Consider the following 14,818-nt stretch of genomic DNA (forward strand, 5'->3'; position numbering starts at 1 on the left):
GCAAGGCAGTACACAGGCTGCCAACTGTCTCTCAATAAGAGAGCATCAGCCGAAACAGGTTTGGCTCAGTGGATAGAGCGTCGGCCTGCAGACTCAAGGGTCCCAGGTTCGATTCCAGTCAAGGGCATGTACCTTGGTTGCGGGTACATCCCCAGTAGGGGGTGTGCAAGAGGTAGCTGATCGATGTTTCTCTCTCATCGATGTTTCTCTCTATCCCTCTCTCTTCCTCTCTGTAGAAAATCAATAAAATATATATATTTTTAAAAAGAGCATCAGCTCCTAGTTTTCTTTTATAACTGAGATCAAAACCTGATGGGTATTTTTCCTTGCCCATTTGGGCACCTGCCCTTTAGGCAGCTAGGTACCCTTTATTTCTTTGGGGGTTTAACCCTATATAACCCCCTTCCAGGACAGCTAACATATGGCTATAACAATGACGCTTAGTGTGGGAAACTGGACATTTGCCAGTTACTCTCAAAGACTACTAAAGCCTGTAGACCAACACAGGTCTATAGTAATTGGTGGCAGCTGCATTTAAACCTGCAAGAGAATTAAAGGTTAATGCAATATTTTAACATAATGAAACATAATATTGGCACCGTGGCCACCACAGGCAGCCACATCCTTTGCCATTAAACATGACACACGGTAAAGCTATGCAAAACACCTCTGAGGGAGGGCAACTAAAGTTCACTGTCGACCCTTTTATGCAAAAGTAAACTGTCCTTGACTCTCTGGAGTCATGTTTATGGAGAAGGCACCAATTAAGTTCATCATGCAATTTTCTGTAAGTCACAGTTATCTATTAAGTGCCATCGGCTCCTCTTCACTAGTCACACTGGACATCTGTAGGGCTGTGTGCAGGGGACCATCCTTCTTCACTCTCCGCAAACAGTCTGTTCAATCTCCCTAGAATGTATTCTGGCACGGGAGAAAGTTGTTTTGTTGTACACAGGCAGCTTAACCTCTACAGCCGGACTTGGACATCTGCCCAGAAAGCTGCAGTCCACATTAGCAAGTTCATCCTGCAGTCTTTGGTCCTCCCAACCAGGGTTTCAGCCAGTGCCTCAGTCAGACGACTCCTCTCCAGGAGAGTCTAAAAATCCTGAAGGCTCTCAGGTCCAGGGACAGTGTCTTCCCTCCGCCCTCTCCTGTTAACCCTGTGTACCAGTTACAGGACCTTGCCATCCTTGTCTCTTGCTGTCCTTTGGCTTTGAGCTGCCAGCCTAAAACAGCCAGGACTGCAGCCAGAAACAACTTTGCATATTGCAGAGCACTCAGGAGGCTGCAACCTGGGCATCAGGCCCCCGCCTTCCCACCTGTCCCCTTTGTGGCAGAGCAGCGACCAGGCCTCTCCCAGAGGAGTGCACTGGAAGGGGACATCTGCCCCTCCTCTCCCAGCAGCAGCAGACACTGGCAGCTGCTGTTGTAGTTCTGAACCCTTTGAGCACATTTGCAAACAGGGAGCTTTCACGAGCTCCATTGCTGGCTGCTTTCACAGATCCCAGGGCTCACGGATTGTCTCCCTTTAACCAGCAAACCAAACGCTTAAGTTTCAGTGTGTGTTGTAAAACAGTTATAACTCACTGGGCAGCAAATGTGGGTGTCGGGTCACTGGCATCGCTGGCTTCTTGCTGCAGCTTCTGCTTCTCCAGGTGGCTCCAGGCTGCTTGGGTGTGTATAGCAAATGGCACTGATTGGATTTCTCCTATTAGTCTTCCTCAGTACTTTGATATAAGTTATTTACCCTTTGTTTAGGGAGGCAAAATGCAAATTATTTACTTTTCCTGGCTTACTGGCCTGTATTATTTAATTAAATTCCTTTTAATATTTCTCTTCTTCTTCTGATTACATACATAACCTTTATAAATTTTATATTTATAAACTAACCTTTAAACCCTCTTTCTATGGGGAGAGATCAACCAAAGGACTTGTGTGCATGCATATGAGCCTATCCAACGGTTAAGTTCAACAGGGGGTTGGGGCATCCGTGGGGAGGGGTGTGGGATGGGAATGGGGGGATGAGGACAAATATGTGACACCTTAATCAATAAAGAAATTAAAAAAAAAAAACCTCTTTCTATGTCCTTCAAAAATGCATAACCATACCTCAAACCTTCCATTAAGTATTTTTACTTTAATATTCTTTCTTTTTGCTATATCTTCAGTAACTTGTACTGGCCTTTTCTTTCTTTTTTCTTTAAAATGTATTAGAATTCCTTTTTCTTAGAAACCTCAATCCTTCAATGACTACCAAAAAGTAAACAGTCAGCATTTCTTAGATTAACATTTATGAACACACTTTAAATATACTTTTGCTTTCAAGAAAATATACCTTCAACAAAGTACAAGAGACCTGTGGTAAAACTAAGAGCAGGCAAATTAAAACGTATAACATTATGTTAGTTTTCTGTTTTTGCCTTTCTTATTTTGCTAGGCTCAGAGCCAGAAACCTCCTGCTCCTTTGTTTAAAGTGAAAAGACTTCTTTTTTTCTTCCTCAGTTTTTATCTTTTCCCCTCTACCCCTCCCTTGTTTCATTAACCATTCCCTCCATCCTTGGCAAGAAGAGATAACTGTAAATAACTCTTTGTTTAAATCTCCTTGAGATTTTTATGACTTTACAACTCTTTTGCAAATAGTTAACTTTAGAACTTTTTTTTTTTTTTTCTCTCGCTTTGCCTCATGAGTAGTAAACTTGCCTGGGTTGCAATCTTTACAAATTTTATACCTTTAAATTAATCTTAGAATTTTAAAATTCTAACCCAACATAACAAAATCATAAATCAGGGAAGAGCAAATTAAAGTCTCTACTGTACAAACATAGTCAGAAATTTCATTAGTTAAGCGGGCTAATTCCCTCCATGATAGAGAGCAAGAATGACCTTGAGAAAAGAATTCTTAGCAGCTGTTTGGGACACCTGCAGTCTGTCACAGTGTTCTGCCTCACCATACACAATTAGGCTTCCCCCTAAAGCGGGGTTTGCCCTATCTTTAAACAAATTAAACAACAGAAAGAGATAACAAATACTCTCATGTGTACAAACAGACAGCACAAAGTAGCTTTTGCTTCACACAGGCTCTCACACTTACAGTCATACACCAGACAGTCTGAGTTTTGACTTTCACCCACAGAAAGTCCCTGAGGCAAATATTTTGCCTAAGTGTTGTTCAGCTACTTTTTCTGCCCCTAAAGGCATGCCTGAACTTGGACTGCACTTTAGTAGACACTCACTCAGAGTTTAAACAGTCCACCCGGTTCCTGACTGATTTACCTGAGGAAGTGGTATGACTTCCCGGGAGGTGATCAAGCTCCCCTTCCACTCTCTCAGAGTGGGCCTGTCTGCCTGGGGCCCCTACCTTACCGTTTCTGTCGACAGGTACAGAAGTGTCCACCCACTTTCTCCAGATGCTGGCCAGGTCCTAGGCTGAGGTCTGGGAGTGCCCAGAGTCCCCCGGTTCAATTCTGCTAAATCAGCAGAGTGGTGCCTCCCGGAGGCCTATCTGGTGCCCCTGGGCCCCAAACCCACTCCACTCACTGGAGGCCATAAAGACCAGCACAGTTGGGCTTCCTGTCAGGGAACCAGATGTTACAGAAGACCGGAGAAAAACCAAGCAACACTTAGAGAAATGGAGTTACACAGATTTATTACGCCTGCGGGCTCAGAGCAGAATATCTCTCTCAAATTCTGAGCAACAACATGAAGGAAGCTGTCCCTTTTTATATCTTTCCCTATCCTTTGTCACCCAAATATGGGGTTTTCCGGTCCCCTTTGCAAGTTCTTAAAGAGCCCCATGTGCTGGGGCTTTGAGACCTCAACCAAAGGCCTGGCCTGGCGCCAGCACTGATAACTTCGTCTGGGAATGGTTTATGGCCTCTTTAAAATGGGAGTAAACAGGTCTTGTAGGACCAGATAATTAAAGGAGCAGTGACTAGATTCAGATTGCTAGCCCCCCAAAATGTCTATTTTTCCCCATCAATTTATGTAATTAGTTGCTTTTTTAAAAAAATATGTTTTTTTTTATTTATTTCAGAGAAAAGGGGAAAGGGAGAGAGAGATAGAAACATCAATGATGAGAGTCATTGATTGGCTGCCTCTTGCAAGCCCCACACAGAGGATCGAGCTTAAAACCTAACCATGTGCCCCAAATGGGAATCCAACCATGACCTTCTGGCCAGGAATTAGTTGCTTTTTATATATTCCATGACCGAGGATGGAACCTGCAACCGTGGTGTATCAGGATGATGTTCCAACCAACTGAGCTACCAGGCCAGGGCTTGTACTATGTTTTTAGTCTCCTTACATCTGGAGCTATTCCTCCCCTACTTTTTTTGTCTTCTTTGACACTGTTGTTTTGAAGGGTATGCACCAGTTGTTTTGTAAAATGTAATTTGTGAGGAGACAGAATGCCTTTATGACCATGTATGTATTTGATAAGTATGTTTATGCATTTTTGAATGTTTCCTTTATTCAAAGGCTTAAATATTTAAGAAATATGTAATTGGCTAGGAATCTGTATAAGAATTCTAAAAACCTTTGGAAGAAAAAGGAGAAAAAGTAAATAGACCAGAGTATGGAAAATAAATCAATAATGATGAAGAACAGAACATTAAGGAGAGAGAAGAATGTTAGAAAACTGAGAACAAGAGAGGAACAAAAAATGGGGGCATGTGTGTTTAGCACTGTGATCCCTGTCAAGAATTCTTACCCTGTTCTCATACCTCTCATTATCTTGGTCCAAATATACCTTTCATGGTTATAAAAATGCTCCAATAAATATTTGTGCCTAAACGAACAATTTGTCACAACAAGCTTTGGAGAGAATCTGCTTATATCTTTCAAGTATGTATTTAATCATAAGCATCTATCATTGTCCTACCCACAGTACAAGTGCTAAGGCTGAGAAGAAAGAAGCTATTCATTGATTCTAAGAAGTATATGAGAAGTACAGATGCTATTCGGATTTGGTGCATTCTGTGCACAGGGGGCAGCTCTTCTGCAATAATCCTCCACAAAGCTCCTCTGGATGATTGAGAACAATGTAGCAATTTTCTACTTCCAAACAACTTTGACCATACATCCAAAAATATAGGCAAATGAAAAGTGTATTAAACAGCTTGATATTACTTGTGATTTAAAGTTAGTTGTTGATATATCATCACAGTATAAAGTTCACACATAAATGCCATTTTGCCCTGTAATTTTAGTTTGAATTCATTAAGAAACAGTATTAAGTTTGCAAGAAAAGTTAATTTCTAAAGTCATTCAGTGTTTGATTATCGTAGTTGAAGGCAGTTCTCATTTAGAAAAATAATTTTTAAAGTATATTTTTATTAATTTTTAGAGAGAGAAAAAGGGAGAAGTCTAGAAATAGAAATATCAATAAGAGAGAAGCAGCTGGTCTATTTACTTTTTCTCCTGTACGCCTCCTACTGGGGATCGAGCTCAAAACCTGGGCATGTGCCTGACTGGGAACCATTGAGCCACACTGGCTGGGCTCATTTAGAAAAAATTTCATCTCAGCTCCAAGATGAAAAAAAATTGCAGTAAGACTTTACTACCCCCAAGCCACCAAACTGATGTGTGGAAGGGCAAGTCAGGATATTGAGCTTCTATTTCTGACCCAAACTCACCAAACCAATGATTTAGAAAATTTTTTATTGATTCTAGAGAGAGGAAGGTAGAGAGAAACACAGATCAGTTGCCTCCTACATATGATCAAACCCGCAACCTGGATATATTCCCTGAACAGGAATCAAACCTGCCACCTTTTATTTTATTTTTTAATATATTTTATTGATTTTTTTACAGAGAGGAAGGGAGAGGGATAGAGAGTTAGAAACATCAGTGAGAGAGAAACATCAATCAGCTGCCTCCTGCACACCTCCCACTGGGGATATGCCCGTAACCAAGGTACGTGCCCTTGACCGGAATCGAACCTGGGACCTTTCAGTCCGCAGGCCGACGCTCTATCCACTGAGCCAAACCGGTTTCGGCCAAACCTGCCACCTTTTAATGTGAGGACAATGCTCCAACCAACTGAGCCACACCGGCCAGGGCTGAAATGATGAGTTTTAAGTCTATGAGAGTGAACAAAGTTCACTATTGACACTTGTTCACTAATACATATGGATTCAAATATTTTCCACAAAGTATCTGTTGATGATTAATACAATGAACACAGGTTTTTAATCACCTTACATTTTACAGACTTTGTAAATTTGTCCACCTCAACTTTTTTCTTCTTCACATATATTTTTACCACCATTGGTTGCAACACTTGTGCAGCTTTGTTGCAGGTTCCATTTAGGGTTGTACTGAATTAGTGATTTCTCAACTCCTTTGAAATATCCTTGCCTGTGGTTGTTTCATGCAAATTATTCATAAGTCTAATTCTTCAGTAACTACAAAGTCTGCACTGGCTTCTGGAATAAACAGCAATAACTGAGCTGTATCAGTAACTTCTGCCAATTCATCAAGAACCAAGGAAAACCACTCGAAATCACTTGCCTTTAAAAAAATTGATTGTTGATGTTTCTCCCCATTCTCAAGTCTTTGAACAACTGTTCTCATCAAAAGGCTAATATAATAGTCTTAAGCAAATTTTAAGTTTTGTGGGCCAAGGCAGAATTGAGTAGATTATATAAGTACTTACTTTCTATATCCTTTATAATGTACTTTTTTAAATGATAAAAAATTTTTATTTGGGTGAAAAATTACCATATTTCATTGCTTGACGAAGGTAAGTTCCACCACAGTGGAGTCTAAGCACCGCTACAATTTACTCATATGTCATTTGTGTACAATCACCAATTAACATGACTGACAAGGTGACCCAATGACTTGATTTCCTGTTAGTCCCATTGACCAAACCAACAGTCATTTCACATCATGCTGAAGAAGAAAAAGCACCAGTATAGACTAACAAATGTCCACTCTTTGAGGTTTTTTGTGATTGAAATGTTTAATAGTTCTCTAGCTTGGGGTCTCTAATTCTATTTAACAACTAACTTCATTTCTGTGCAGATCATGAACTAGCAAATGTCTTCTAACCCCAAATACTTTTAAAACAAACCTGTATTTGACCACTTGGCTTTAAAAACCATTGGTTTGCACACTCTGAAATGTGTTGTTGTTTTTTCATTCCAACATTGTCATGTCATACATTTTTAAATGATGGAGAATTTCATGATCATCGCTTGAATGCTTAGTAGCAGCCTGTGGTCTGTTACTTTGCATTGCAAATTTATAAAGAGGGACTTTGGAACTTCAGTCATGGCCATCCAGAAGATGGCCTTTCCCTCTGTGATTAAACCGATGTTTTTGGAAATACAAAGTTGTTTGGGGCCCCTTCTTCACTGCCACTGGATAAGGAGGCCTGGAACTTGTGCTTTCAGCCAAAGAACTTTAGTTACTATCAAGAGGTCACCCCTTCCTTTTCTCCTTGGGTGGTTGCCACAGGACAGAGGCTGGGGCTCTTCCTGATATCTGAAGATCCTTTTCAGGGAAATCCATTCCGTTGGTGTTTCTTTTTTGTTGTTTGTTGTTGTTTTTACATTTTTATTGATTTCAGAGAGGAAGGGAAAGGGAGAGAGAGATAGAAACATCAATGATGAGAGAGGATCATTGATCGGCTGCCTCCTGCGTGTCCCCTCCTGGGACTGGAGCCCACAACCCTGGCATGTGCCCTGGCCGGGAATTGAACTGTGACCTTCTGATTCATAGGTTGATGCTCAACCACTGAGCCACGCTGACGGGGCCTATTGGTGTTTCTTAATGTTAATCCTAAGGCTTGTCCCACCTCCACACTTTATAAAGTTCTCTCTTATACACCTACCTCATAAGCAGAGCGACCATAGGTTTAGAATTCTTTTTCTTAAAAAAAAAAAAGTTTTTATTGATCTTAGAGAGAGGAGAAGGGAGAGGGATAGAGAGATAAAAACATGAACTGCCTCCTGGAGCCCCCAACCTGGGCATGTGCCCTGACCTGGAATCAAATGGGTGACCTCTTGGTTCATGGGTCCACACTCAACCACTGAGCCACCAGGCCAGGGGGTTTAGAATTCTTATTCTCAAAGCGGGGGAGTGGGTTGGAAGAGGTTTATGGGGGGAAAAGGAGGGCCTATGTAATACTTTCAACAATAAAGATTAAAAAGAATTATTATTCCCACATGGCTAGTGAGTGGCAAGCAAGGCCTCAAGCCAGGTCTTTGGGTGCTGTGTGGCTGGTCCAACATGAGAGCCAGAGGAGCTGGGGAGAAGCGCCTGAGTTTGGGGGTGGGCTGAGAGTGATGCTTACAACACACCTCATATGTACCATTCTGGGCAGGCCCCAAGTGGAAAGGACGTTCCCCGAGTAGATTCCACCATCACCCTTATACCTAAATTCGTAGATTCTCTACGGAACCAAGCTGAGTGAAGCAGTGCCCCCTGGCGCCAGCTCAGGGGTCTGAGCAGCTGCGGCGTGAGCGCCCCTTAGTTATGGGTCTGGGGCCGCCAGCTGGGCGCTCTTTGAGCAAACACTTGGCAGCCGGAGCCTCGACAGAAGGTGCGTGTGCGCGACGAAGGTCATCGCGGCCCTGGGGTGGGCTCCGCTGCACGCTCCGCGGCCGGGGTTGGTGGGAGAGGCGGGGCGGGACGGGGTCTGGAGGGCGCTGGCCTGAGCCTAGACGGCGCTGGGCGGGGCGGGGTCTGGAGGGCGCTGGACTGGGCCTAGACGGCGCTGGGCGGGGCCTGGACGGGGCCTGGACGGGGGGCGGGGCCTATAGGGGGCGGGGAATAGATGGCGCTGGGCGGGGCCTGGACGGCGGGAGTTGCTGGGCGGGGCCTGGACGGCGGGAGTCGTTGGGCGGGGCTGGCGCCCTCAGAACCGCGCGCCGGCACCTTGGGGTCTCAGCGGCTGGCTGCGCACAGACTGCTGGACACTCAGACAGACATGGTGTGCTCCCCGGGAGAAGGAAATGGGGCCACTCCCGCGGGCGCACCCGGCGAGGAACCAGAAGCCTCCACGCTGCCGGGAAGTAGGCGGGAGCGGTCAGGCCGCGCTGTCTCTTTGAGACCGTGTTCCCGCTGACAGCGACGGTGAGGAACCTAGCCCCAGGTCCCGGGAAAACCCCAGAGGATGGGCATTTGCGTTTTCAGGTCTCTGGGCGTGGAATTTTGGGAGGTTATGAATTGGGGGAGGGGGGCACCCTGCTTTGAGTCAAAGCCCCAGGTACCTTGTAAATTTTAACAGGGCTCAGGTGAGTCTGAGCAAGGCCAAGTTCCAAAGGGAGGAGAGGACGCCGTCTGGCTTCAGGGCCCACTCGGGGCTTGGTCCTTCATGATCTTGGTAAGCCCAGCCAGCTTGTGAACTAGTGGGGTGAATACAGGAAGCTCCAGGCCTCTGTGGTGGGTGGGGAGGCAGAGGAACCAACTACTGTCAGCTGTCGGGTGGCCTTGGCCACCCTGTTCAGTTTCCTGAGCTGAGAGGTGCAGCCTTGCCTGCCTATGGGCCCCAATGAGGCAGCAGCACCCCCCTTAAGACCTCAGAGAGCACAGCAGCAAGCAGTGGAGAGGTGGCTGAGCACTGTGCCTCCCTGGTACCCACTGGGAGTTGGCCCACTGGGCACCAGGGAGAAGAGGCTGGGTTGTTTGATGACAGTGGGTGGCAGAATTGAGGATTGTGAAGTCATAGTGTAAGTGGGATGCTACAGGTGGGGCCTGGGGCTGACTGCCTGGCAAGAGGAGGTATTGCCCAGGCAGACCAGTGCTTCCTGCTCGTGGAAGGGAGCTTCTGGGATCCGCAGGGCACACCTGGTTCCCATGGTGGACTGATGAACTGGGTAAGGCCACCCTACCCCCAAGATCCCTCTCCCCATCCTACACAGGAAGGGAAGCAATCCCATGCCATTCTGGAAGCCTAAATACCACCCACACCATGGGGAAGGAAAGCAGCAGAGAGACTGAGTGGCATATCCTGCTGCCCCCCTTTCTCCCAAACCTCCTCCTGGGCAGACCACCCAGGCTCTGCCTAACCCCAGCTCTGTGAGTGTTCTCTTTGTCCCGGGTAGTTGGCTTCCAGGATGTAGGGTTCCAGGGCTCTGGGAAGATGCACTGGGGAGCAGATGAGTCCTGAGGATGACCACTGACCCACCCCTACTTCTCCAGATGCAGAGGCCTCCATGGCTGTGCTAAGCCTCCTGTTCTTGGCAGTGATGTATGTTGTTCACCACCCCCTGATGGTCAGTGACCGGATGGACCTGGACACACTAGCCAGAAGTCGGCAGCTGGAGAAGCGCATGAGTGAGGAGATGCGCCAGTTAGAGATCGAGTTTGAAGAGAGAAAGCGAGTAGCTGACCAGAAGCAGAAGGCAGAGAACTTCTGGAGAGGAGACACATCCAGTGACCAGTTAGTGCTGGGAAGGAAAGACATGGGGTGGCCATTCCAAGACGAGGGCCAGGAGGGACCGCTGAACTGGATGCTGGGAAACCTGTGGAATGCTGGCCTCTTTTGCCTTTTTCTCATCTTCGAGCTTCTGCGACAGAACATGCAGCACGAGCCGGCCTTTGATTCCAGCAGTGATGAGGAAGAGGAGGAAGTCCGGGTGGTGCCTGTCACCTCCTACAACTGGCTTACCGACTTCCCTTCGCAGGAGGCCCTGGAATCCTTTTACAAACACTATGTCCAGAATGTCATCCGTGACCTGCCCTGCACCTGTGAGTTTGTGGAGAGCTTTGTGGACGACCTCATTGAAGCCTGTCGGGCACTCAACCGCCAGGTGGTCAGCCCCCAAGAGGCTCGCCCACAGCTGGAGGACTGCCTGGGCATCGGGGCTGCCTTTGAGAAATGGGGAACCCTCCATGAGACCCAGAAATTTGATATCCTGGTGCCCATTGTTCCGCCCCAGGGCTCCACATTTGTGCTGGAAATGAGGGATCCATCCCTAGGCCGCCGCTGTGGCAGTGTGCTGGTAGAGTCGGAATGCGTGTGCAAACGCGAGAAGCTTCTGGGCGATGTGCTGTGCCTGGTGCACCACCACAGGGACCACTCGGCCCTCTTGGGCCAGTGCAACAACTCCATCAAAGCAACCCTCTGCACCGGCTCCCACCTGGACGTGTGCAAGACCGTTCAGTGGTTCCGGAACATGGTGGGCAATGCCTGGGCCCTGGTGGCCCACAAGTATGACTTTCAGCTCAGCCTCCCACCGTCCACCACATCCTGCAAACTCAGGCTGGACTATCGCTCAGGCCGCTTTCTCTCAATCCGCTTGGTCCTGGGGGTGCAACGGGAAGACACCTTGGTCTACCTGGTGAGTCGGGCCCCTGACCAGGAACAGCTCACTAGTGTGGACTGGCCCGAGTCCTTTGCAGCCTGTGAGCACTTGTTCCTGAAGCTGGTAGGGCGTTTTGCTCCAGAGAATACCTGCCACCTCAAGTGCCTCCAGATCATTTTAAGTCTCCAGGATCTTCAGAGCTTACCCCAGGGAGCATCCTGTCCCATCCTTACCTCTTACCACTTCAAAACAGCCCTCATGCACCTGTTGCTGTGGCTGCCCCTCACGGACTGGCAGCACAGCATGCTCTCCCAGCGGCTCCAGGACATCCTCTGGTTCTTGGGCCGTGGCCTCCAGCAAAGGTCCCTCCATCATTTCCTCATTGGTAACAACTTCCTGCCCCTGACCATCCCGATCCCTAAGAAATTTCGGAATGCCGAGCCTGTCAATCTCTTCCAACACCTGGTGCTAAACCCCATGGCACACTCACAGGCACTGGAAGAGTTCCACAACCTTCTGACCCGGGTGAAAGCTCTGCCTTGTGCCCCGTTGGCCGGGGCACATTAATGTAAAGGCCCTTAATAAAGGGGAGAAGGTATTTGTGATTCTTCAGGCTGCAAAAGAGTTTATTTTTCAGATACATCAGTGGTATATATGCCTTTACTTTGTGAACAGGAGTTATGATAGATTAAGACACTTTAAGGAGTATGTGAAGTGGTCACAAAGATGGGGTCCCAGTGGGTCTTCTGAGTTTTTCTTCTCCTGACTTAACTTGCATCATGACCCACAGAGAGACCAGGGAAACAGATGTTGTGGGAGCATCTTGCTGCTAAAGAGTTAGATCCAGAGTTGGCTTGGGAAGTTGTGTTTTGTATCAACACTGGAAGTAAAAGAATCAGAGAATACCTCCATTCCAGCTTACTCCTTCTCATATTTTAGGAGCTAATTTTTCAGACTTTCACTATTTGAAGATAAAACCAAGATGTTTATTTTCTGTTTTCTTAATTTAGCCCAATCTTTATATGTCAGTATTCTTGTTTTATGCATCTGAAAACATTCCAATACTACCCAAATAACTTATTAGCATTGATTCAAAAATATCAAGTCAATAGTGACCTGTCCCATAATTGAGGTAATGTATTTACTAAAGAGCAACGTCTGCCGAAACCGGTTTGGCTCAGTGGATAGAGCATTGGCCTGCGGACTGAGGGGTCCCGGGTTTGGTTCCGGTCAAGGGCATGTACCTTGGTTGCGGGCATATCCCCAGTAGGGGGTGTGTAGGAGGCAGCTGATCGATGTTTCTCTCTCATTGATGTTTCTAACTCTCTATCCCTCTCTCTTCCTCTCTGTAAAAAATCAATAAAATATAGAGAAAAAAGAGCAACATCTGATGACCTCCTCCGTGCCTGGAAGCAACATTATAAAACCCTTAACAAGGATGATCTTTTGGGGGCTCTGAGATGAATAATTGTTTCCGTAGGGAGCCCCTTGTTTGGTGAATGGAAAGAAGTTCTAGCTACCATGTGTAGCTCTGCTTTTTCTCAGCCTGGTAATGCCTTTGTATTCTCTTTTCAAAGATCAGAGGAATTACTTGAACTATATTTGCGGTTTTGCAAAACAAGTTCATAACGATTGACCACTGGCAGGGCTGGACTGGAAGGGACTATGAAGCAGTCCAACTCAAATAAAGTCGAGGTTCGGGAGATGTGATTGATGTATTTTTCTGTGCTTTAAAAGCCTGAGGAGGAGTGTTAAGAAATGTGAAAATAGTTGTGGGTGTGGTTGTTTTGGAAATCCAATGCTGTCCCTCCCTTGCAAGCCTGGAAGATCTGCTCAGAGGAGGACGTGGTCCCACATTTAACTTGACCTCGGTGGGGTTAAGATGTTGGCCTTATGGGCTTTGGTTGTAGAATCCACACCCTCCACCAAGCAGAAATAAATTACAAGTGTCCCAGAAACAGATGCCAGTCAAAATTTGGGGCTCCCTCTGCTCAGTAGCTACTGTTGTCAGCTGGTATCTGCCAGGTACTGCTTTCAGGTTAAGGTGCGTGATGGATGGTTCCATGCTGGTGGGATTTTGGTGTTTTATATTCATATGCTTTTTGTATAGAAAATAACTGGTGTTTCTTTCTAAATCAATAAATGAGGCTATTTTCTGTATCAGTTGGAATCTGTGCAATAACACATACAGCAGATCAGCATTCTCACAGCCTGTTCCCAAGAAGTTCATGTTACCCTGATGGCTCATCTAGCACATCCTGGTGTTTCTCAGCATACCTGGAACCAGTCTGCCCTGTGGTTTCCCAGTGGCCTGGCCAGTAGCCAGGAAAGAATAATTCAGAATGTTAAGGAATACCTAAGTCATTCATTTCTATGGGGCCCAAACCAAAATAGCAGCCAAATTGAAAGATCTTAGCGGCTACAAACAACCTAAGTTCTAGAGGGCATAAGTCTGTCAGGTAGTGAGAAGTTGGTATGAAGTTCTAGCACTGGGGTTTCTAGTGTACTAAGAGGCGAGAAAGAAAAGTTATGAACGGGCAGAAGACTACAAGGAACAGCACAGCTTGGGTGGGGCAGTAGATGTGAGAGAGTATAGCAAAAACAAGTAGTGGGAAGAATGGAGCTGTAGTGCTCTGGGAATACTCTTACAATGAAAGGGGAAACCAGATATTTAGGAAGCTGAGCTTTCTTCTAAAACAATACTGGCTGGCACCCAGGATAAAACAGCAGTCATAGTAATGAAAACAGTAGCATTCATTGAGCATTGCCAATGTTCTAAATGCTTCACATCTGGTAACTCATTTAATCCTCACACACCCCACGAAGTTGGTGCTTGATCTTCTCCACTTTACCAATGAGATGACAGGCACAGAAAGAGCACACAACGTTGCAAGGTCACAGCTGGTAAACAGCAGAGCCTGGAGGGAAGTACCTGTCCCAGCAGGAATCAAACAACACGTAGGGCTTAAAGTTATTTCAAAAGCAAAAAGCACTGTATTAATTTTAAGCTAAAGGGTGGTATGTTGGGAATTCCAGAAGACAGAAATTTTTGGTTCTTAGCCCAGTCTTTAGGAGGTCAGGAATTTTATATCACATACAAAATTAAAGGCATTTGCTCAGAGGCCAAAATGAATGTAAAGCCATTTTAACTATGTGTCCTTTGAGCCCCAGTGACAATATGGTTTATATTATAAGCCAACTGCAAGCTGGAAGGTCAGGGCAGATTTGAAGCCAAAAACTTGCTTGTTCAGGTAACTAATTTATAGCACTATTGTTCTTCACCTAAACTGAGGCTGTTGGCTTTCATTTGGGGGAAGCAAAATCTCAGTGAGAAGTGAAATGAGGAAGACCAATGGCCTCAGCATTGCTTTTCTGCGGAGAAGGAATGGGGGAGGGGCCCCACTACTTTACTTTTGTACAGACAGGGTAATTGAGTTTTGCACACCATTGACACCACTGATAAATCCATCTTTTTGCACCCTCTGTACTCCTAATCCCCCAAAACAAAAGATGGGCTGGGAGTGGGCGGTGAATGAGCTGCCTGCGCTCAGAGAGAGCAGGAG

General features: G+C 46.0%; 1 protein-coding gene across 3 annotated transcripts; it reads left to right on the plus strand.

Annotated features, from left to right (window-relative positions):
• The first annotated feature begins 8,828 nt into the window (after positions 1-8,828).
• Positions 8,829-13,415, plus strand: ITPRIPL1 (ITPRIP like 1). Of its 3 annotated transcripts, XM_054728091.1 has the most exons (3): positions 8,829-9,081; positions 9,236-9,331; positions 10,150-13,415. In XM_054728091.1, the coding sequence occupies exon 3, from the start codon at positions 10,164-10,166 to the stop codon at positions 11,820-11,822; it is 1,659 nt and encodes a 552-aa protein (XP_054584066.1). In that variant the 5' UTR covers positions 8,829-9,081; positions 9,236-9,331; positions 10,150-10,163; the 3' UTR covers positions 11,823-13,415. The 3 variants fall into 3 exon arrangements, with proteins under 3 accessions (XP_054584066.1, XP_027988419.2, XP_008154710.2); XM_028132618.2 differs by lacking the exon at positions 9,236-9,331; XM_008156488.3 differs by lacking the exons at positions 8,829-9,081; positions 9,236-9,331 and adding an exon at positions 9,691-9,824.
• Positions 13,416-14,818: the final 1,403 nt, after the last annotated feature.

The sequence above is a fragment of the Eptesicus fuscus genome, chromosome 16 (assembly GCF_027574615.1).
Source record: "Eptesicus fuscus isolate TK198812 chromosome 16, DD_ASM_mEF_20220401, whole genome shotgun sequence".
Taxonomy (NCBI): Eukaryota; Metazoa; Chordata; class Mammalia; order Chiroptera; family Vespertilionidae; genus Eptesicus; species Eptesicus fuscus.